Below are 25,515 nucleotides of genomic sequence, written 5' to 3'. Positions count from 1 at the left end.
CGACTTTTTCTGTCAGTTCACAAAAAACGTTACCTTTCCCTGCAGTGGACTTGAATATATTATATGTCTGTTTCAGGGTTTCCTGTCGTTTGCTGTGTTTGGCTTCGACACCAGACTCATGTTCACACCTATCATCAGAAGGTGAGTTGCACTTTGATATACCCAGCGGTTCTTGTCATAATATGTAAACATTTAGGGGTTCGAAGTTAACGTTAATTAAAATACTATGCTATTGAAGAACCTTCATTGAGTCTCGGCACACAGCGCCCAGTGATCTAACGGGCTGCAATTCACGTCGCATTGCCGACCAGGTTCTACTGCTGGTGGGTTCAAATCCCAAATTATGATCCTAGTCTACATGTACCTGGGTTTCACCAAGGTGGTAAATGTCTGCAAACTTCGCCAACATAAACCTGACAATCTAATCTCATTAAAATCTGATCTCAGTTCTCACGACTGCTAAACAAAGATCTGAGGACATCCTATTAAGGGTCATGTCAGAACGACCTTTTCTGAACTTTGACCAACTAATGAAATGACTTACAAGAAGTCAACATTAGCCAATCAGAAAGCAATTTCCTCGAGATTTACGGCGCTTGTTTCAAAATGGCGACTTCTATTCCAGACTACACAGACGTCTAAGGCGCCGCAATTTGCTGTGCAGAGTTGCGTCCCTTGGGCACGCCAGAAACCTATGATTGTGGGTTCGAATCCCGGTTCCCCCCGATTATGTTTCTAGGTTTGTCAGCACCATACCCGTGCTTGTGGGTTTCACCGAAGTGGTAAACGTCTGACACCTGCATCACTTCGGGCTTTCCTCCCACATTAAGCTGACACGCCGTGATATAACTGGAATACTGTTAAAAGCGGCGTTAAACCCAAATCACTCACTCACTCACTCTGGTGAGCGAGAGTCTGACTGGATGGATGGAAGGTCGTTCTGACGTGACCCTTAATGGGATCTCCTCAGATCTTTGTCTAGCAATAGCAAGAACTAAGATCTGATATAATGGATTTTTTCTGACAATTTGACACACCATCTACACACCAATTATCTACACACAAGTAATCTACACACCAATTATCTACACACCAATTATCTACACACGAGTAATCTACACACCGTCTACACACATCTATACACTATCTACACAACTATCTACACACTACACACTATCTACACACTACACACTATCTACACACTACACACTATCTACACAACATCTACACACTACACACCCTGCATTATCTAAACACTACACAATCATCTACACACTACACAACCAGCTACACACTACACACTATCTACACACTACACAATCATCTTCACACTACACAATCATCTTCACACTACAAACTATTTACACACTACACAATCATCTTCACACTACACAATCATCTTCACACTACAAACTATCTACACACTACACAATCATCTTCACACTACACACTATCTACACACTATCTACAAACCATCTTCACACTACAAACTATCTACACACTACACAATCATCTTCACACTACACACTATCTACAAACCACTTCACACTACAAACTATCTACACTCTACACACTATCTACACACTATCTACACACTACACAATCATCTTCACACTACAAACTATCTACACGCTACACACTATCTACACACCATCTACACGGTACACACTATCTACACACCATCTATACACTATCTACACACATAGAGCAGGTGTTGTTCTTCCCTGACAACTATTGTTTTCCTTGCAGTAGAGTTTGGCGATACCACGTTTAAGTTTGGGTAGGAGTATTGAGTTTTGGGGTAAGGTTTGACGATATTGAAGTGAATGCCTTTGGTTCAGGTCACAATACAATGGGTGTACGGATGTTTGAAAAGGTCATATGTATCTTAACATACCAGATAACATTGTCAGGGCTGCGTTTCACAGAGCAATCATAGCACTATGACTCTCACAACGTGAGGAATTTTCTCACATGGGCCCTTTATGTGAATCCAGAGGTACACCCACACTTGCCCATACAGCAAAATGCCCCTTTGTATTTGAACATGTGGACCTTTTTTCAAATTTAGGGGCTAAAAGCACAAGGCCCCACCTTAGAATAATCTCTGCTGTCATACTTGTATGTCAAAAAGAAGTTCCCCAGTTCCCAGATTATGTTTCTAGGTTTGTCAGCACCATACCCATGCTCATGGGTTTCACCGAAATGGTAAACGTCTGAGACCTGCATCACTTCGGGCTTTTCTTCCCCATATGAGAACAATGTGTAAAGCCCACTTCTCTCGTCACCCGTGGGGTTGTCGGGACACCAAGTGGGTAAAGCGTTCACTTGTCATGCCGAAGACCCGGGTTTGATTCCCGAAATGGGTACAATGTGTGAAGCCCATTTCTGGTGTCCCTCCGCCGTGATATTGCTGGAATATTGCTAAAAGCAGTGTAAAACCATACTCACTCACTCACTCACTTTCGTCACCTGCTGTGATATTGCTGGAATATTGCTGAAAGCGGCACAAAAATACAACTCAGTCCCTCCCTGATTCCTGATTGGTGGGGACACTGTGACTGCGATATTGACAAATTTCACTCACCCTCCCTGTTGCGGCCTAAATGAGAATTCTCTCACTCACTCTTATTTCTCTGATTGCTTTGTGAAACAGCCAAGAACTTCTTCCATAAACACTGTTCAAGTTAATGAGAATTACTGTCCGAATACCTTGAACTGTGCGTGTTGAGTAGTGCTGACTATTGTTGTTGGTACATTGAGTTAATCATGGTTCCCCTGGTCACCCGCATGAAGGCTTTGAGTGCCTGTTGGAGTGGTGGGTCAATATGTTTTGGAATTGGGTTTATGTCAGAAATCTTGTTTTTGTCCTTGTCTTATTCTGCACTTTGTAACTGTGGTGTCTCAGGTGGCTAAACATGCTGCATTTGCTTAGAGCAATGTGGGATTGTTGTTTTGTTGTTAGGGAAACAGTTTTGAAATGTTTTGATTTATTGCCAAACTCCCTCTCTCAACCCTGTTTTGTGATGCTCAACTGTAGACAGGGATACCAAACCTTCCTGGGTCCACTTGCACAAAGCAATCTCAGCACTATGACGATCTTCATGCTGATACCCTAACGGAGACTTATGATACTCGTAGCGCAAAGATTGTTTCGTGCAAGTGGACCCTGATAAAATAAAATACCAATTATGAATAATAGATTTTATTTATCATGGAATAAATGTAATATCCCTTTGCAGAATTGAGTTGTATGTTTATGCTGTTGAAATCAATAACTGATATGAGATATTGTGTGTTATTTGAGCTTTGCTCCAGTTGGAAATTGCATAGTGTCTGGGGCAGGACAGGGTCATGTTCCACAAAGCAATCTTAGCGCTAAGATGATGATCATAACTCCCATACTTTACATAGACTTTTTCCTTAGTTGTAGCCCTAAGATGATTGTAACTCCAATACTTAACTTAAACTTTGTTCACAGTCGTAGCGCTAAGGTGAGCGTAATTCCAATGCTTTACAAAGACTTTGTCCATTGTCGTAGTGGTAAGATCACTATGTGGAATGGGGCCCAGGTTTCCAGTACCCCATTCAGTGACTTGGTAGATTGTGTATCACCATCGTACATGAGGGGGCACGGATGGCGCTGTCGTCTAAGGTGCCGCTATTTACTGTGCAGAGTTGCGTCCCTTGAGCATGCCAGAAACCTATGAAATACCAGTTCTGTATGATTATGTTCCTAGGTTTGTGAGCACCGTACCCGTGCTTGTTGGTTTCATGAAAGTGGTTGACGTGTTAGACCAACATCACTTCAGGCCTTTCTCCCACAATGAACTGACAAGCCGTGATATAACTGGAATACTGTTTCAAGCGACATTAAACCCAACTCACTCACTTACTCGTACATGGATTGTTGTTTATGCACTGGTTTGCCTTTCCCAGAATAAACTTCACTTTATTTCCATTGTTGACTGGCATAAACCATTATTTCACTCAATCACTCACACACTCTTTCTCACTTCATCTGGGATGTTGCCTGGGTGTGGGGAACCCTGGTTGTTGAGGTCTGGGTTTGATTCGTCACATGAGTAAAATTGATTTGGCTGAAATATTGCTTATATAATTGGTGTGGAACAATACTTATTCATTGCAAAATATACCAGGTGAGTGTGATCTATTTGGATTGTGTACTGTTCTCACATTTAAGTATTTATTACTTTTATCACTCATTCATGATTTGCCATTTCTCATGTTTTATTGCAGATACATATCTCGATACAGGTGGATCAATATTCTATATGTTAGGTAACCATGACAACACTTAACATTCTTGATTTTGTTTGGCTTGATTTTGCTGTATCTTAGTCGGATTAGTAAGTTTATGGTGCATTTTCTGCTTTCAAGGACTGCATTGTTTTTTTAAGCTTTTAAATTTGTGCATGTTATATTTGGAATGCAGAGTGATTATTGTTGTTTTTGTTTGCACTGCATGTGTAGTGTTATTTGGAGCAGAAGCTGTATTTGGGTCTAGCTATTGCAAATCTTTGTACAAAGTCCTGGAACTATTGAATGTACAGAGTTGTCCTTCGTGGGAGACAGGTGGAGGGTTTGAAATTAAGCATGAGAGGCGTCCTTAACATTACCCTAATGTTAAAAGGTAAACGTGTAGGGTGTCATCAGATTCAGATGCTAGCACAGTAAACATCAAAGATCCCTTGCCTCTCTAAACACTTTAAGACCATTGTGCTGATAACGATTCAGCGTAAGCCTTACAATTATTTTGTCTTATTTAATTTATTAGAGTTCCAGTGAAAAAGCTTCTGTATTTTTTAATATATTTTTTACATTAAATATTCATGTAAAAAATTATTAAAATGAAGAAAAACAACAGATTATCGAGCAGTAGAAATAATCTCGAGCCGCATTAGCATGTTTGAGGTTATTATTTTGGTGGATGATTGTTGATGGAATGTTGTTCACAGTGTGCATGACCAATACCTAGAACATGGACCATGAACAGTGCAGGATTAGGATCTGACACACGCCATTAACCTGTGGCAGATTACCTAAATCATGGCAGATTACCCTAAATCGTGGCGGATTACCTAAATCGTGGCAGATTACCTAAATCATGGCGGATTACCTAAATCGTGGCAGATTACCTAAATCGTGGCAGATTACCTAAATCATGGCAGATTACCTAAATCGTGGCAGATTACCTAAATCGTGGCAGATTACCTAAATCGTGGCGGATTACCTAAATCGTGGCAGATTACCTAAATCGTGGCAGATTACCTAAATCATGGCGGATTACCTAAATCGTGGCAGATTACCTAAATCGTGGCAGATTACCTAAATCATGGCGGATTACCTAAATCATGGCGGATTACCTAAATCGTGGCAGATTACCTAAATCGTGGCAGAAATCCTCAGTCCCTTTGTGAATGAATATTGCTTGAAGTTACTGAGACTTCAGCCACTAGTCCAAGGTCTGAGTCTACTAAATTTCTGTTTGGTCTAGTAAGCTGTATCATGGCCAATCTGGGTTTTATTCCCACATGGGTAAAATTAATATATTGTTGGATGAAAGTAGGTATTCTTGATGCACTGTGGAGGCTGTAAAATGGTTCTTGTCCAGAACGGATTTCTGAGACTCGCCACTACACAGTGGAATGTTTGGTTTGAAGTTTTGAAGTTATCTTGACACTGCCTTGAGAAATATACCTCCATGATTACTAATGTGACTAACTATTGACTGTTTGTATGCCTCACTGTTAACATGTTAACATGCCTAACCACTGACTGTTCACATTCCTAACCATTAACTGTGAATATGCCTAACCATTAACTGTGAATATGCCTAACCATTAACTGTGAATATGCTTAATTGTTGACAGTTTGCCTTACCATTGACAGTTCATATGTCTGATATATGAATGTAGACAACATCTAACAAGCTCACAAATGGTACTATGTTGATAATGCATGTGCTGTACACCTGTGTGTTATGTGCACGTATCACCCGGTGTCTAACATGTATAACACATTCTGTCTGTAACAATTCAGTCCCTGAACAAGTCACCATTCTGTGATTGCAAAATATATACCGGAAACTTTAACTATCACTGGAAGTACCATATCTTCAGTTTTTGCAACTTACTTGTGAATTTGTCTCTTTGTTTACTTGACCACATGTTTATTTTTGAACATTGAGCAATTCAGCGCCTGTACAGACCACTACAAAACAAAACAAAACAATATATATTTTCAATGGTAATATTTCACACACTTATGTTGAATATAAATTCATGTTCGTTTAATTTTTTAGCTACATTTGTTAAACAAATGTTTAAGCAAATTTGAATGAAGAAGTTTAGATCTAGGTGACTGACATCTTAATTAAATTATAACACCAGGGTTTGACAAATAGCCTGTAGGAGCAGTGATACCAAGTTTGGGTGTACTTTCAGAGCACGGCGTCTTATTTACGGAGTTGAGATTGTCCAGCTTCCGAAGCGGGATGAGATCAGCGAGGAGACCAAATTAACTTGTGATCAGTTCAGAGTGTATCATGGAGAAAACTGCGAGAAGCAGATTGTCAAAGATCAAAGGTAAGATGGCAAATGTTTAGTCAACCATACCCCCTCAATATAGTTAACCATACCCCCTCAATATAGTTAACCATACCCCCTCAATATAGTTAACCATAGACCCTCAATGGGGCAATTAAGGTTGGGAATGTCCTCAGTATCTCATGCTTGTCTTGCTGTGGGGATTCGCAGGCAGATATTGATTTCACAATTGATAATCGTTATGAATGTGGAGACTGATTGATCATCCTGTTATTCAGTCAGTCGCTCTCCCCTCACAACAAGTACCAGCACTTAGAGACCTGTATCAATATGACTCGTCAGTTTGTCTGTTCCTGGCCTAGTAGCCCAGTTGTTACCCTAGCTTGTCTGTGTCTGTTCCTCACCAGTTGTCCAGCAGTTACCATGGTTACTGTGGTCTCTGTTCTTGGTCCAGCAGTTACCATGGTTACTGTGGTCTCTGTTCCTGGTCCAGCAGTTACCATGGTTACTGTGGTCTCTGTTCCTGGACCAGTAGTCCAGCAGTTACCATGGTTACTGTGGTCTCTGTTCCTTTCCCTATAGTCCAACCGTTACTATGGTTACTGTGGTCTCTGTTCCTGGGCAGATGGTCCCTTAGTTACAGTTAAGACGCATCATGACGAAGCCCCGGGTTTGATACCCAGTAAAATGTATGTACCATGCTTGTGATTTAATAAACATTTTGCCACATTGAAGAAATATAAAGTCGTACTTATTATGGTATCGAATACGACAAAACATACTTTGATTTTTTTGCTTCATTTCAGATACCGATTAAGGAAGTATCGCAATGTATTTATTGGACACGATCTGTGTGATTGGCTGATGAAAGCTGGGGTGTGTCGAGACCGTGGGGAATGCGTCACATATGGCCGGCAACTGGTTCTGGGACGCTGTATTGCCCATGTGACTGGGGAACACCACTTTCACGACCTGCCCTACTTCTATAAATTCCTCAACACGGAAGAGTATGTTCCCTGTTAGAAGGCAATGAGACACTGGGTCGTTATGACTGTGATCACTGTGATAATGGACTTGGATAGTTTGTCCTCTGCTATTTCTCCTGTCCTCTAAGTGCTAGGATATTACGCAGGAACCAGTTCACTACTCTGAACTGTTTCTGCCTAGAGGCATTATATTTATTGTTTATGAAAAACATTATGGCATTTAAAGAGCTATTTCTAATACCTGTGATGCGATACTACTCGATAGGGACACTTGAAATCTCGTACAAAATTCAGAAGACAACCATGTATGGAAATGTTTGCGAATGTCTTTGTGAACATCCAGCAAAGCTGACCATGCATGATCTCAATCACAATACTGTTTGTGTGGCACCATCACCAAGCAGTCTTACGGGTTAGAATATGTCTTTAGCAACCCATACTTGCCGTAAAAGGCAACTATGCTTGTCGTAAAAGGCGACTAATGGGATCGGGGGGTCAGGCTCGCTGACTTGGTTGATACATGTCATCGACCCCAATGCGTGGGTCGATGCTCATGAAGTCAATCACTGGATTGTCTGGTCCAGACTCGATTATTTTACAGACCGCTGTCATATAGCTGGAATATTGCTGAGTGCGGCGTTAAACAACAAACAAAGAAAATAACAAACCAAGCAGTCAGTCCCATTCGGTTGCCCCAACTCCACAACCTCTACAAAACTCCACCATCTCTACAAAACTTCACAACCTCTACAAAACTCCACCATCTCTACAAAAAGTTCATGGAGTCTTGATTCTGATTTAGTGCTCACATTGACAATGACATGTTTCAAGTGTCAACTTGACGACAACTGCCTTTTTCATAAAAGTTTCTTTGGTATGACTTCTATCCTTTGTTTCTTTGTTATGTGGAGTATTATATATGCAGTATTGTTTTGTTTATTGATGTAATCAAGAACATGTATCCTCGTGAACCTTGATACGTTTGTTAGAGTATTTCAGGTTTTTACAAATAGCCAGTCGGAGCAGTGATACAGAAATGTAGCTTGCCCAAAAAGATTTGTCAGATAATTTAAAAACATTGGAGGAAATTATCACCTATTTGTTACAACTATTCTGCCATTCTGTCAGAGATCCACATAAGGAGGACACTGACGTTTCTTATTCTCCACTGATAAGTTGGACCTCATTGATCATGTTGATTTCAGAAATGCTGATCTGATAAATGTGTGCCGATATTTGACCAGTAGGCCTGCATGTTTCTTGTACTCTGTCATGTGATTCATCTTTTGATTGGATGGACAAAAATATACATGAAAGACAATAATCAGTTGAATGTCTAGATAGTTTTTACGTTTGTATAATCTGTATGAATAGAGCTGTGATGGTTCAGCAACAATTCGCACATCACAGTACGGGCACAGATACAAACTGGTTGAGAGCAATACCCTTTCCCCAAATAAAACATGGAGATTTTCGCGCAAAAACAACGCAAATTAAGTATCACATTTCGTATCACATTATGCCTCAAGCATGGAATTATGTATTGTTGCGTGAAGCAGGCGTATCATAACTCTGATATCCAAGTGTAATGAATACTGTAGACACAGAGCCTGAACAGAAACAGCTTTCATTTGGTGACAAGACAAATGACTTGCATCTCTGTTCGTTTTAAATTGTGATAAATGACAAGCATTGCAGTATGATAAATTTGCATGTCGGCTCAGGGCGCACAGCCACACAGTACATAAACCATATTCCCCTCATGATAAGCCTACAACTTATAACATACTTTATACATCTTGTGCATGTAAGGCCAGATGTATTTTGCCAGGGCTGTTCAATCAAACCGGATAATTCCATGTTTTATGTGTATGTACTAGCAAGGTTTACAAATGAAACTATGCTGCCCTACTTTTGATAAGGTTATTTTTATCTTCACATCTGAATCCCCATCCAAAGTGCTGTAGTGTACCCAATCAAATTGTAAATGCGAAGTTACAACCATATTTCACCTCAGTAGCCATTGTTTTACTTTAACTTTAATCACTATAAATGACAAATTTGAAATATTTATATCTACGAACGTACTGTGGATTCTGATATTTATCCATTGTGATGTCACTGCACGAATAGGACCTTGACAGACATAAGATTGTGCTTCCATTAGCGTAAGGACAAGGAATGAATCTGAACTCCAGGAAACTTCGATCGTAGGTTAGAATCACGGTTCACCCCGAAAGTGTTTTTACGTCTGACAGCACCATACCTGTGCTCGTGGGTTTCACCAAAGTGGTAGACCACGGAGACCTGCATCACTTCGGGCTTTCCACCCACATTATTCTGACATGCTGTGATATAATTGGAATACTGTTAAAAGCGACATTAAAGCCACCTTACTTACACAAATGTTAATCCATATTTCCTGGTACCAGGAAGGGTGTCTTAATTTTTATGGACATTCCAGAATTTTTGTTGACATTCCAGAATTTTTGTTGGTTTTATTTCAGTTGGTAGGTGTGTGTTATACAAAGGAATTGCATGTTTTTACCGAGGTTTATGGATTGAAGCTTCTTTGAAGCACACATAAAATCATTACCACTAGAATGATGTGTGATCAAAGTTGTAGATATTAAAAATTTAAGTTAAAGAATATGTAATTATTTTGTTATATATGTAAAATTATTTTAAGATATTTGAGATGTATATATGTAAATATGAATATTTTGAAATGTGCTTGATTACATTTGATTTTGAAATATTTGTTTGAATTAATTTGTGCAATACTGAAGTGACTTTGCTGATGTGAACGGAATGTACAAAGTGTTGATTTTCTTACTGTTCTCACGGTAATAAGGGCTCTGGATCCTTCGAAAAATGACAAAGGGACTGCTTATTGAAATCAAACTGAAGTTAACTTTGTTGCAGGAGAAGGAACAGTAAGGAACAAGCTTCATTCAAACATCTCTAGTCTGAAACCTTTTTGATATTTACTAGTTAATCGTATAAAACTACTGATTGGTCCAGATGTTAGTGCAGGGTGTGTAGTATGGCAAATGTGGTACAGTAAACTACGTTTATAACGAACGTGCTTATAACAAACTGATCGATATAATGAACTTATTTTTTAGTCCCGACCATTTGTTGTATAAATGCTGTATATATGCTTATAGCGAACTACGGTAATTACGAACTAAAACTAGTGATCCCTTTGAGTTCATTATAACCGTAGTTTACTGTAGTTTGTTAAATTGTAAAACCAATCTTTCAAAGAAAATATTGGATCACTTTGGAATTGCTCTCCAGATGGTCACTGAAGTGCTCAACAATTACACGATATTATCAACAACTATTCATACAGTTATTATGATATTTGAGGGTGTCGGTTCATGGCTTTGTCACCAGGGTTCAATTACCCATTTGAGTTCTTGTTAAGCCTATTTGAGGGCCCACTTGCACAAAGCGATCTTAGCGGTAAGATGATCGTAACTCCAATACTTTAACATAAGCTTACGATAGTCTCAACGCTAAGATTGCTTTGTGCATGTGGGCCCTGGTGTCACCACTTATGAGGCTATTAAAAGTTTAATTCAACAAATTTGTAAGAAAAATCATGAAATATTTATTCACAATAAATATATATGTGTAAGCTTGTGATATGGTAAAAGCAGTAATGAACCCAACACATGAACAGCAACAATCAAACGTTTGTTATCGTATTCCTTGTAACGCACATTGTTACTATGTTGTCAAGTGGCAGTGTTTGCTTTGTAACAAGTTAATGAAAAATAAACGAATGAAACTTTGTTGTTTTGTTGGGAAGGATGCGATGAGTTTCTCGTGTATGTGATGGCAAGGACGATGATGTAGTGCACGAGGTGACGATGATGTAGTGCAGGGGGTGACGATGATGTAGTGCACGAGGTGATGTGTTTGCCGTCACCTACAAGCCATTGTGGATTCTGTGCAGACACACTATTCTGTATCCTGTAGTCGTCATAGAGCGTACAGGGACACAGTTCACCTCGTCCTCTAAGGTGCCTCAGTTCATGGTTCATTGATGCATCCAAGAAGTCTGTGATCGCGGGTTTGAATCCTGGTTGGCCCTGATTTTGTTTTGGGTTGGTTGGTTGTTTTACGCCGCACTCAGCAATATTCCAGCTATATGACGGCGGTCTGTAAATAATCAAGTCTTGACCAGACAATCCAGTGATTGATATCATGAGCATCTATCCACACAACTATTCAAAGACACGTTTAACTTTCACAAGAGCCAACAAAATGTGGATACTGTGGGTGATTATGTGTCATGCTCCAAATGTGTGGAACTTTGGTGGTTTGTCTGGTCCAGAATTGATTATGGCATGAAGATCGTTGACTTAAGGCTGATTATAACATGGACTCGTGAAGACGGGCCCATTGCCTGATGGGGGGCACAGGTGGCCCAGTCGTCTAAGGCGGCGCGATTTGTTTTGCAGAGTTGCGTCCCTTGGGCACACCAGAAACCCGTGTTTGGGGTTTGAATCCTGGTTCACCCCGATTATGTTTCTAGGTTTGTCAGCATAACCATATTCGGGGGTTTCACCGAAGTGGTAAATGTCTGAGACCTGCATCACTTCAGGCTTTCCTGCCACATTAAGCTGACACGCCGTGATATAACTGGAATAGTGTTAAAAGCGGCGTTAAACCCAACTCACTCACTCGGAGACGGAAGAGGGCGGACGGGGAGCACAAGGCAATACACTGGTGCCCTATACTTTCTCAACCTCCACCTAACATAACAACCATGGCATTTTGATGACCAGCCTTCACCTGGTTATGTCTAAAGCGACATACATTTCACAGCCATGGCCCAGCTTCTACACGCGTGCCTCCCGTCAGTGTAACAGTGATATCTTCCTACACGTAGTGTTTTAGTGTGGGTTATAATGATTGATATATTTGTTTGGATGATGTATAACTGCTATACCAGGGCGTTTATACATTGTGAGGTGAGGTGAGGTGAGGTGAGGTGAGGTGAGGTGAGGTGTAACGTATAGGGTCCAAAATTATTGCACATATATAGCGACGTGTATGCACGTGTGTGTGTGTGTGCTTGTACTAGTCTCACTGAGATACCATGCCGCAGTTTAACATTAACCCATACCCATTGTCAGCACCATACCCGTGCTTGTGGGTTTCACCGAAGTGGTAAACATCTCAGACCTGCATCACTTCAGGCTTTCCTGCCACATTAAGCTGACACGCCGTGATATAACTGGAATACTGTTAAAAGTGGCCTTAATCCCAAGTCACTCACTCACTCATTTTCCGATGTCCCTATTTGTGAAGTATCCCTGGGAGAAATCGGTTTGAACAGGTTTCAAGCAATCGATGCAAGCTAAGCAAGATAACTTAAGGAATCAAGTTGACTCAGTGAATGGCATGTCAATGATACCTCAGCAGCATGGGTCGTCGCTCGTGTCATGACAGGTCTGGCTGGTTCAAATGGTCTTCTGCAACACAACACGAGTGGTCAGGTGGTCAGGCTCACTGACTTGGTTCATGCAAGTCATCGTATTTCAATTGCGTGGATTGATGTGGTGTTATTATGTACTGATGGAAATGAATTAGAGAACACTTAGTTTTTGACATAGTGAAAGGATTACCTATCATGGGTTCCCAGCCTTGTCTACCAAATACAGGGGCGGTCGGGTATAGCCTAGTGGTTAAGGTGTTCGCTTGTCACGCTGAAGACCCGGGTTCGATTCCCAACATGGGTACAATGTGTGAAGCCCATTTCTGGTGTCCTCCGCCGTGATATTGCTGGAATATTGCTAAAAGCGGCGCAATACCATATTCACTCACTCACTTCCAAATACATATTGGAAATATTGCACACAAACACACCTCAACATTTGATTCTGACATGTTGAATTTGTATGCACACTATTTCAAATGTAAGACTTATTTCCCTATATTTTTTAGTTTCCTTATTCATTTATGTATTGTTCAGATATCTGCTCAAATATGGTATTGTCGGTTTATTTGTTCCCTGACTAGATGCATTCGCATTATCAATTTCAACTCCCTGGAGAGTATACAGCGCAAGCTGTGCACGGTTTCATCTGTCGGTCAGTAATTTCTGATTCTACATTTGGATCCTTGGTTTGCTTGCACTCAAGTGATGAAATGCCTTACTATGTTCAGCAGGTGGTAGGCTAGTTCTGGTCCCACGCTATGACTTGACAAAACAGACTTGTCCCAGCGAAGATTCCGGGGTAGAATAGGTCTTCAGCAACCCATGCTTGCCGTAAAAGGTGACTATGCTTGTCGTAAAAGGAGACTAACGGGATCGGGTGGTCAGGCTCACTGACTTGGTTGATGCATGTCATCGATCCCAATTGCATGGATCGATGCTCATATCAATCACTGGATTGTCTGGTCCAGACTCAATTATTTACAGACCGCTGTCATATAGCTGGAATATTGCTGAGTGCGGCGTTAAACAACCAACCAACCAACTGTATCTCCATTCCATGATCATGACCCATTCGCCACCAAAGCTTCTTTTCAGAGTGACGTCACCAGCTCCATTTCTTGGCTCACAATCAGCCAATCTTCTGAACACAAATTTGGCATAAAAAATCACAGTCTTGATATATTGAATTAAATCCGAAAAGTTCTTTCCCGACTACTAGATCAAGCCAAGGGAAGTGCTTTTCACACAAGATGTTCCAGTTGTATTTGAGATGGCACTCGAGTACTAATGTTATGGTTTCAGTCAGGAATTTTAGCATTTGTCCAACTCAAAACAAAGCTATGGTGGTGACTAGGTCTATGGTAGTATTACTTGCCACATGAGGGGGCACGGGTGGCTGATTATGGACTCTTGAAGACAGGCCCCATTGCCTGATGGGGGGGCACGGGTGGCCCAGTCATCGCCATTAGCTGTGCAGAGTTGCGTCCCTTTGGAACGCCAGAAACCTATGATTGTGGGTTCCAATCCCGGTTCCCCACGATTATGTTTCTAGGTTTGTCAGCACCATACCCGTGCTCGTGGGTTTCACCGAAGTGGTAAACGTCTGAGACCTGCATCACTTGGGGCTTTCCTCCCACATTAAGCTGACACGTGATATAACTGGAATAATGTTAAAAGCTGCGTTAAACCCAACTTACTCACTCACTACTTGCCACATGAAATTCAATTCTGTGTTCCAGTCCAAAGTTTGCACTATGTCGTCCACACAGTGATCAATATTTCACTCTGCTGAACCCAGTGGGAATTCATGGTGAGACAAGGTCCACAGCAACCTATGCTGGAAGTACGGGGCAAATAGATCAAGTGGTCAGACTCGATGACTTGGTTGATGCATGTCTTTGCACCTGGATGTGGATCATTGCACACAATATTGATCACTGGATTGCCTGGTTCAGGCTGGATTATGTACAGCCCGCCGGCTTTAACATCAACAGATATTCAGCCGAACTTTGTACTTGAGAGTGCACTCTTCAAAGATCAGGAGAATGAATTCTCCGGGGGTTGGGAACATAAGACAATGTCCATTTTGAAAGTTTATTCAAAAATTAGATTTGTTTGCATGTATATAACATTGCCCCTGAAATCACAAGAGAACAGACACTCAAGACTCATTATACACAAGATACATGCTGTGTTTGTTGAAGGAGGGATTAGTAATGACAGGAAAGAAACACGTTTACTCAAAAGATAGATCAAGAACTTTTAATTGAACTAGTTAAAGAGGTATTAGACACTAAGATCAAGAATTTGATTATTTGGAGATAATGGGTACTGAATCTCATTTCTAACTGTAAATACAACCTACTGTGTTGAAGTTAAATGTAATTCACTAAAATATAAACATGGAAATGGTCTAGAATAGGTTCAGGCTTGTCAACTGCTATGGTATTTAACAAACACGCACCTTATCTAAGCTTGCCCTAATCATTGCAGCACATAAAAACAAATTACTTAAGGAGCAGGCACAGAACAATCATTGCAACTGAAATGAAGCCAAGCACATTGACAACTCAGTCACCCACTTACAACATGCTCAAAGTAACTTGTACTTCATACATTATTTACAGACTGTCCTTGACTGAACATGAAAATCATGAATTTTCTGATCGTTTGGACAATATTGGATGAGTGATAATTTAACACATTTCAAAATACTTTTATTGACATTTAGGTCATTGTTATTTTATAACATTTACAATGACAAAAATATTTTGTAATTACGCAGAACCGGTAATCCTAATTACATTGTACTTATCCAAATCAGTCATGCATCATAAATCTCCAGTTCTGACTTTAGCTCTACTTTAACACACCAGTTTGTCGTCATATTGGTCTCTCCTTGGACTTGTGGACTTTTGATCCAACAAATACTCAAATAAAATAGCCCATGTATTTTTATTTAAAAAAAGCCTTGGTTCTCAGGCACCCCACGCATCATCATAAAGTTAGCCACAAATTTCATTGGTATTTCCATTAAAAAAAATAATAATAAAAAAAGACTTAAATATTCCAAGTCCAACAGCAGTCAAATGCTGGATGTTACTCAGGAATACATATATGTAGGAAGGCCCTTTTCCAGGTGTATTGTACACAATGGATAATTGTTTATTTGGAAACACAACTGTTTATTTGAAAACATACTAGTTTGAACAACACCCCTCCCTCCCCCCAAACTAAGACACTGCCTGCCCGCAAAACTATTGCCTGAGAACCAATACTTTTATTTCTTTAAGCCTAACAGAAGTAGGTAATGGTTTCTTCGACATCCTCTGCATGGATTCAAATGTGACATCACATTAGTTGTACAAGAGTCTTAAGGTTATAATATTAAGCCATGCCTTGGGATTGAAATCATTATTTTTTGGATAGTCAAGTAAATGGAATATTTCTTCATAAGGATATAAATAAAGAAGACCAAACTATAGACCAAAGCCAAAATGACAATCCAAGTGCTACTCTGATCGTGCACCCTAAGAGTTGCCTCCCTTGGACCAAGTGGAGCATGGATACTGGTACTTGGCTTCCAACTGGGACAGATTTTTAGTTTCAATGTCAACACTTTTGTCTTTGTTATGAAAAGGAAAACTGTTGGTCAAAACCCTTTTTCATGAATCCATTTCAAGACCAATTAAGAGTTAATGACAATTCATAGAAATAATTTTTTCAATTCATTTTGTTTTAACTGACCAAATATGTCAAGGTTGTAACGGGGAATGTCTTTATTTGTTAAAAGTAACTTAAGCATCACTTTGAAAAAGCAAGTGTATTGGTGATTTTCCTATAACATCTTCAGAAAGCAAATCATGTACACAAAGCAATGTTCAGAAACATGATAATAAGCTCTAAATAATCACAATAAACTGGCCTCAAAAGAACAACAATCCTATACTCAAATGGAAAAGTTTTCTCTATATTAGAATGATTGTCATTCAAATGGTTTTCCCTATACATTGTTTAATTATACAATCCTTGGTTGATTATACAAAACGTGTACTCCCCAATCACAAGACATTTCTTACGACGGTTATGAAAATTCTTTTTTCAAAGACCTGGTCCGATCATAAGTACCAGGTACTCAATCACAAGCAAAACGGTCACCACCTTAAATGAGCTAACTCGACATGGGCTAAATAATAGGCTTAAAAATCACCCCACATTACTTATAAACCAATAAATCCAAATTTAAACTTGGGACCAGCCCATCACACTTCATTCACATTAAAAATCTATGAGAGCAAGGGATGGTCCATGTATATAATAATATCAGGAAGTTCAAAACAAATCGATCCAAATGCAAATATCAGCAAGACCACAACATCGTTTTCCTTCTACTCTATCTAAAGCTACTGTTATTATTCTAAGGGTAAATGCACACCATGAAGGCAAGGGAAACTACCCAGCAAATACAAACATGCACTCACGGGCAGAACTGTTGGTTTACTAGTTTAATATCACACTGAGCACTGACCCAGCCTGTAAATAACCCGAGGACCAGACAATCCAGTGATCGACATTGTGAGTAATGATCAACGACATTGGGGTGCAATGACATGCAGTCACCGAGCCTGACAACCATTGGGTCGCCTCTTATGACCAGTAGAGATTACTGGGGACATTCTCTAACCAGGAATCCCTATGGATTGGACAGCAAATCAAATTGTGACAACTCTCTGAAACATATTTTATAAACTAGGCCAGGCTGACTTCATTCTTGTTTTACAAATTTTCCCAGGCAAAATGAAACACACACAAAGTATATAAAAAAAAAGAAGTCCAAACATGTTTTCAGGGTTGTTTAAATATCCTACACACCATTAAAAAAGGTTTAAAAAATAACTAACAGACAGCTGTTTAAAATTATTAATTTAAATCAAACAGCCTGTTCACATTTGTTTTAGTTTGGCTAAAAATAAAGAGCGAGCTCATTTGAAAAGAGGCAAAAAAAACTTTTCTGGCTCTATAAACAATCTAACCCTTGAAACAGAACAGTAGCAGTATTATGCCAGTGAAGTGTTTTTTGGGGAAATATCAGCATCAATGTCCAATTTCTCATGGTCTACTTTGCACTCAAACATATTACATCAAACAGTATCCCTAATTCATCAACCTCGCATGTCAGTAATTGCAAATAAACAATTGCAAATAAACAATTACAAATATATAAACACACGAAGCTTTGAAAGCAACACATTTTGGCAATCGTTTCACTCAAACGTCCTTCACCTTTGTTCTTGAAAGTCTCAAAGGAACAAAAATCAAAATGGGTCAAACCACCAACCCCACAATGGTTGGCCTGATCTGTGTGTTAGGATTTGTTTTGTGAGTTATGGACTTGAAATACATTAGATTTTGACAGCTGAATCTCATGTGTAGTCTTACCCGACAGGCTAAAATATACACCACCAACATTCACACTTACACCAGCAATAGTGAAAGGCACAGTGATTCATCACATTAAAAGAAGCATCGATACGTTGTTGTCTTAACTCTTACTCATAAAGATAAAGACTTGTTTTGGTCTCGTAAAGTTAACTACACAAACAGAAAACATCACTGATTTCCATACTATTTTCCGATTCCACTGATAAGCATTGCAATATGTGGGTGAAAAGGGATAGCAAATCAGTCAAATATCTCAATAAAGTCATGGATTTTTTTTAACAGTATCGACTTAAATCAGGTACACTACGACCATATTTCAAGAAACAGTGTGGCTTAAAAAAAAAATATCTCTAACTTAGCTGGCACATCCTAGAAACCTACAAGACAAAACAATTCCTGAGACCAGTTTTTAATGCCTTCAAGAGGAATGAAACCCTACCCTGGATGAGCCAGATGTCTTCAGTTTGGTTCTGACATTTCTTATTCATCGTGGGATTGATCAAGCCCAAGTAAACACAGCTTCCTAAAGCCAGTCCCATACAACCCAAGCCTGTGTACCAATCTCATTACTGTGACGAACATTGTTTGTTGTCTTTATTGAGGCCATGATTACATACAATTGTCGTGATACAATTTGTTTCTTGTAAGTAAGGTCTCGGTACAATATACATGACAAATTGAGACTCATCATTTTGTTTGTTTGTTGTTTAATGCTGCTCTCAGCAATATTCCAGCCGTATCAAGGCAGCCTGTAAATAATCAAGACCACACAATCCTGTGATCAATATTGTGAGCAACGATCCATGCCGTTGAAAATGGTAGTCGACATGATTAGGTTTGATTGGACAGTGGGGAATCTTTGTTGCACCTAGGACCATCTCCTTGCTGTAAGAGACGACTAAATGCGGGTGGTCAGACTCAGTGACTTGGCCAACGGCGTGGATTGTGGCTCACAATATTGCTCATTGAATTGACAGATCCAGACTCGATTACTTACAGACCGACATCGCATAGCTGGAATATTTCGGAGTGTGGTGTTAAACAATAAACAAACAAAACATATTGAGACCCTGACACGGAGATGAGGAGAGTCAGTGAAGATACCTCTGTTTATGCATACATTACCACGGGGACTTTGTTGCTATATCACATGCAAACAAACAAGATCTGGATCGGATATTCTAAAACTTCCCAGACAAACACCAACCACATTCAGTCTCTCCCAAGCCATACTGTGAGTGAGTGAGTGTGGTTTTACGCCGCTTTTAGCAATATTCCAGCAATATCACGGCGGGGGACACCAGAAATGGGCTTCACACATTGTACCCATGTCGGGAATTGAACCCGGGTCTTCGGCGTGACGAGCGAACGCTTTAACCTCTAGGCTACCCGACCGCCCCTAATCCATACTGTGAGACAGCCAAACTGCATCACTATGTGTATATTATGATCAGTTATAAATAACACACAATAATTCCCAGGTGATATGATCAGTTTTATCTAGGAGAGCTACAGAATGTAAGATCGGTATTCAAGATCCATCTGGAAACAGAAAGGACTGGTAAGTTGAAACTAATATCATATCTGCAATAAGTCCGGGTCAACACTCCAGGTAAAGAGTATATCAGTCAGACCACAGATTAATGTGGGTGGGAAGCCCAAAGTGATGCAGGTCTTCAACATTTACACTTTCAAGAACTCCACAGGATAAGGTGATGATAGGCTGTCTGAATCTGGGATTCAATCACACAGGAGATCCTGTTACATCTAAGGGAAGCAACAAAGCAGAAGCTGTTCCTTTTCATCTTAAATTTAGTGATTTATAATGATTATTCTCTTTACTACTGCAAATAATGTATTCAGAAAGATAATCTTATCTAAACAATGGCTAACATGTCTACATAGGAGCCTACATTTCCATGAACATTCAAATTAGTGAGTAAATTCGGCTTAAAACCGAATAAGCAATCCTGCAGCTTGTAGCAACTAGAACATTGATTAAGAATAACATATTTTGCTTCCATTAACGATGGTTGGATTCTCAAACACTGAAAGTGAAATGTTGATCCAGTCACTGTAAACTATCAGCCCCGAATTCCCCTTTCCAGACGCATCATGAATATATACACCATCGTTCTCCCCAGTAAGCACACAGGCATTCTACTGATATTTATAATGCAAAGAGGGCGATTATAATACAAAAGACACTGGGGCAAATGTTCAGACTTGTCAAAGATCATTTTAATAATACAGACATATTTATATTTTTACATGTGCAGTTTCATCAAACTCCCTTGTTGAACATAGTGTCAAGTGGGACCTTAAATCTCAATACTATTACAAGCCAGTGCTTATTAGGTGACTACAGTTTCCCTTATCGTCATCTGTAACATAGTCAACCTGCGTTGGGTCTATTAAAATCAACAGTGGCAGTAGAGTGCCACCCAATCTGTACAATATAAAAGATATGTCATGTTGCCTTGTATAATGGTTATACACAGTGTGGAATAACTACTATATCCACTACATACAGTGAGCCCTGGAAGTCCGATCTCTGTTGAACCACTCTCTGTACACACAGCTTCACACTAGCTCCTGGAACATCCACCTCGCCCCTGAAACACTTACCTCGCCCCTGAAACACTTACCTTGCCCCTGAAACACTTACCTTGCCCCTGAAACATACATCTAGTCCCTGAAACATCCACCTAGTCCCTGAAACATCCACCTAGCCCCTGAAACATTGGCCTAGCTCCCCAAACATCGACCTAGTCCCTGAAACACTTACCTAGTCCCTGAAACACTTACCTAGCCCCTGAAACATCCACCTAGCCCTTGAAACATCCACCTAGCACCTGAAACATCCACCTAGCTCCCAAAACATCCACCTAGCCCCTGAAACATCCACCTAGCCCCTGAAACATCAATCTAGCCTCCAAAACACCCACCTAGCCCATGAAACATCCACCTAGCCCATGAAACATCAATCTAGCCTCCAAAACACCCACTTAGCCCCTGAAACATCCACCTAGCTCCCAAAACATCCACCTAGCCCCCAAAACATCCATCTAGCACCTGAAACATCCACAAAGCCCCTGAAACATCAATCTAGCCCCCAAAACACCCACTTAGCCCCTGAAACATCCACTAAGCCCCTGAAACATCCACCTACCTACTTTTTAAAGTCAACGATCATCAAAATGAAGCAATAAACACAAGAGAATCATAGACTGGAGGTTAAATGGTCAGAGACGGGTTGTAATATGATACAAAACAAGGATTAATTCCCATCTTGCAGCTGGCCGCTTGTTGCTTATGGCAACAGTGAATCAGTTTAGTACTGCACTGTTCAATAAACTATGACATCACTGCATTATAACCTCATGTATATAGTCATAACGCTGTACATCATCAATTGAATGTCGCTGTAGAAATTGAGGGAGATACTTAAATGCAATTTTTATCCACATGCTCCAGAGAACAAGAAGACTAACAGAAATTATGTTTTCTTACAGCTGAACGTTTCATCCATATGTGGTTAAAATATCTTTATAATGTTTTAAATACTATCAATAACACCTTAAGTAAATCTCTAAAGACAGTGACTTTCTAGTAGGGCTGGGACAGGTAACGGGCACTCGGGTCGGGTGGGTACTGAGTAGGACCCGGGTACCCACAGGACTATCTGGACCCGTGGTTAGTCACGTGATATATTGTTTAATGACAAAAAAAGTTTCTAGAACTCTATGGTAACACTACAAGTCACAAATGCTCGCCTTCCTTCTGACTTTTCAAATGCCCAATCGGACATTTTGTACCTATCTCCTGAGACCTACAGTGGGTACCCGGGTAGGGTAGGGTCAGGTAATAGGGGGTGGGTACCCGGGTAATAAATTCAGACTCGTCCCAGCCCTACTTTCTAGTCTTCACAGTAAAGACCAGTTATTCACTGTGCTAAGCTCAACAGAATGTACATTGACCTCCTCCTTTTTTCAATTGGAAAGTTGGATTAAGTTGTCTAGTTTTGAAAAAATACCTATCTTAGAACAAGTAAAATACTCTGAATTCAGACCAGAGGAAATCCCGAAATATCAAGTCCTCTGTCTATAATTCAGCCCACCCTTCAGTCCCAGGTCTGATGTGAAGCCATGCTACATGTAACATCCCTCGTCCTTTGGATGCCATTCTGCCAATACAAGAATACCCATCACAGATGGTCCTGTCATTGATATAATACACATAATATATCAACATATATCTGTTTCAGCTGGCATCTTCAATACATATTGTTCTGTAATGGTTGTATCTCCGAAACAGGAGTCCGCCAGGAATAGTTTTTTTAATTACTTTCAGCCAAGGGCACAGTTAACATGCAAGGTGTATTAAAAAGGGGTATCCTCTGGATACGCCACTGCTTATAACATAGCATGTTATCTCGATTTGGGAGGACAGCACAAAGTGATGAAGGTCTCGGACGTTTACCACTTTGGTGACACCCACGAGTATCGGTATGGTGCTGACGAGCCTTGAGGCCCTGATCATAGTTTTCTGGCATGCCTAATTCATTTGGGAATATGAATCCAAGTTAAGGATTAGCCAATATGGAATTATACAGAACTGACAGGTAAATAGTCACTGAACAGTATTCCTGTTACTGAGGGTGCCCTTGGAAGAGAGGGCCACATGTCATGGACACTCATCACTGAAGCTAACAAGCCCAATAATGTTGCTGACACACCAAATACCATAATCAGTGCAAATGTAGCATTCAAACCCATGACTAGCAGATACTGGCACAGCTAAGGGAGATAGGGAGATAACTCCTTACAGTGAAGTATGCGCTGCCCAAGCCACAGGGAACATGCAAGTCACTGACACTGAAATACTGAAGTATTTCTAGCGTATCTAATCCATTTATGTCAGCAGCAAAGTACTGCATCTATTCCTGTCATCATCTTTAGCAAATTACAAACAAATATGGGCATTCTTGCATTGGCTTGAACTCACAGTAAAGTCTCAGTTTGAGCAATTCTCTTTCCTTCACCAATAGAATACAGTGCTGGTGTTAAATCCTGTCACATGTGTCAGTTACGTCCCCTTGAGGTCAAACCTTCATCAAAACACACCAGAGCATGTGAGATCTCAAGATGGCGATGCTAAGAGAATGATCAATTTCAAATAAAACACATTACTTTCTACAGATGTTAACAAGCGATTTAAAAAAAGTATATATAAATGCATGTTGACATCCAGTCTTCCTCGTCAAGGGACATAACTGACACAAAGGCCTCAGATCTATAGGAACACCAAAGGGAGATAAATACATGTAATCATGCAAATGAATACCACTAAATACATGGAATGGAATGATTCTGCACCATCAGTTTGCCCTATGTATCTACATCGAATATGGAAGGGCCTTAGTCCTGTGCCTTGGTATAAAGCTAGAAGGTGACATTGTTACACTGTTACATCCGAGTAGCTATAAGAAGTAGAAAAGGGTTATTCATATTTTGCATAGTGGGAAATTGAATACTTTGAGATAGTTCTCACCTAGAATTATATATATTATCCCTCTTTAACTTTATAAGTGAATAATTTTGTCGTATCAGATTCATTATAAAAATTAGCGGTAATGCATGTACGAAACAGAGTAATATATTTCAACAGCTTACACAAACGCATATTCTATCCAACAATGTACAGGACATTGTCAAATAAGCACAAAATGTTGGAATTAAAATTTTTGAATACAAGCTACACATGCAAACAGAACATAACATCAGCAGTATTTGGAATAATGCAAATAATTAAACAGATGCAATGTATAGGTCCAAACACAGGATACATGCGAATACAATCACCTCACAATCTCACTCCAACATCGAAGCTACAAGCAGAGATGAATGACTGTGTTGGTTGTGTTATATACACGTCCAGCGGAGCGCCACCTATATACACGTCAATAGCGAACTAGCGTCCAGTGTCCAGACAGAAATATTGACATACGTATTGTGCTTCGTTACTCTGCACCATATCTGTTTCCTGGAAACATTACTGAATGCCGTAGTCCTGTTTTGATATAAACATGGCAGTTGTCAATCACTGACATTGACGACACGCTCCACTGATCCACCTCCATGATGACAGCGTTGACACATTTATCGATTATTCATACATGGTCAATGTTGCAAATTGTATATGAAAGAAAAACAAAATCTTCCTAAAAAGAAATGAAACCAATGTCCCAGAAGAATCAACCGATCCTGGATAAGGGGTCGCGATGAGCACATAGATTATCTCGAGGCAGATGTGATCCAAGATGGCTTCCCATAGTCTTCTTTATACAACAGGATCACAATTGCACAGCAATAGTATTCGACTTCTATGTTTCTCCTATGTCAACCAGCTCTGTTTTCACCGCGGGGGAGGAGGTGGAGGTGCTCTTCTTTGACTTCCTGCAACAAGACGGGGCCATAAGATTAATGATACATCCCGGGATAGGAAGGTAACAAGTCATTCCTTAAACTCACAGAAATATTACACATAGGTGATAGCAGAGATTCATCTAGGATAAACCAAACGTTTATGACAGAAAAATAATGAAAGTATTATCTTGTATTAAGATGTTACTCTCCTAAATTCTGATGGATTTTAATTTGCATTCAGTACAACAATCCTTTTTTAGTGAAGAATGAGGTTATAATTTCATAAAAATATCTCCCAAAATACTCAAGAGCCCTGATCAGCATATTTGTTGATTGTTTGTGCTGAACACTCAAATTTGCTCATTGCACCATAACAAAAAAACACCAAGGCTTTTCAGATTCTTAATTTTTCCACATTTCATTATTCCAGAGTCGGCATTGCATGTGTGTTTTAGTGTTTGTTGTTTAACGCTGCACTTAGCAATATTCCAGCTATATGTTGACATCCTGTAAATCATCACGTCTAGACCAGGCAATCCAGTGATTCATATTCAGAGCAACGATCAACGTTGCCGGCGTGCAATGACACCCTATCAACCACGAGCCTGACCCCCAGGTCTATTCTGATGCCT

General features: G+C 40.0%; 2 protein-coding genes across 7 annotated transcripts in view; one reads left to right on the top strand and one right to left on the bottom strand.

Annotated features, from left to right (window-relative positions):
- LOC139464880 (lysosomal cholesterol signaling protein-like) overlaps window positions 1–11,349 on the top strand; it is a 47,202-nt gene extending 35,853 nt beyond the window's left edge. For 2 of the 4 annotated variants that reach the window (XM_071246449.1, XM_071246448.1), the window contains 4 exons: window positions 77–141; window positions 4,261–4,302; window positions 6,468–6,608; window positions 7,376–11,349. In XM_071246449.1, the coding sequence (XP_071102550.1) occupies window positions 77–141; window positions 4,261–4,302; window positions 6,468–6,608; window positions 7,376–7,592 (465 nt within the window). In that variant the 3' untranslated portion in view covers window positions 7,593–11,349. Of the gene's footprint in view, window positions 1–76; window positions 142–1,749; window positions 1,802–4,260; window positions 4,303–6,467; window positions 6,609–7,375 lie in introns of those variants that run through there. The other 2 variants (XR_011653131.1, XR_011653132.1) reach the window with 2 other exon arrangements.
- Window positions 11,350–23,271: 11,922 nt separating this feature from the next.
- LOC139464878 (WAS/WASL-interacting protein family member 1-like) overlaps window positions 23,272–25,515 on the bottom strand; it is a 49,715-nt gene continuing 47,471 nt past the window's right edge. For all 3 annotated transcript variants that reach the window (XM_071246445.1, XM_071246447.1, XM_071246446.1), the window contains one exon: window positions 23,272–24,913. In XM_071246445.1, the coding sequence (XP_071102546.1) occupies window positions 24,873–24,913 (41 nt within the window). In that variant the 3' untranslated portion in view covers window positions 23,272–24,872. The remainder of the gene's footprint in view (window positions 24,914–25,515) is intronic.

This window comes from Haliotis cracherodii, unplaced genomic scaffold, assembly GCF_022045235.1.
Source record: "Haliotis cracherodii isolate W230 unplaced genomic scaffold, xgHalCrac1.p SCAF_17, whole genome shotgun sequence".
NCBI classification, from domain to species: domain Eukaryota; kingdom Metazoa; phylum Mollusca; class Gastropoda; order Lepetellida; family Haliotidae; genus Haliotis; species Haliotis cracherodii.
The sequence above is the reverse complement of the archived record's forward strand: the minus strand, read 5'-3'. Positions and strand labels throughout refer to the sequence as shown.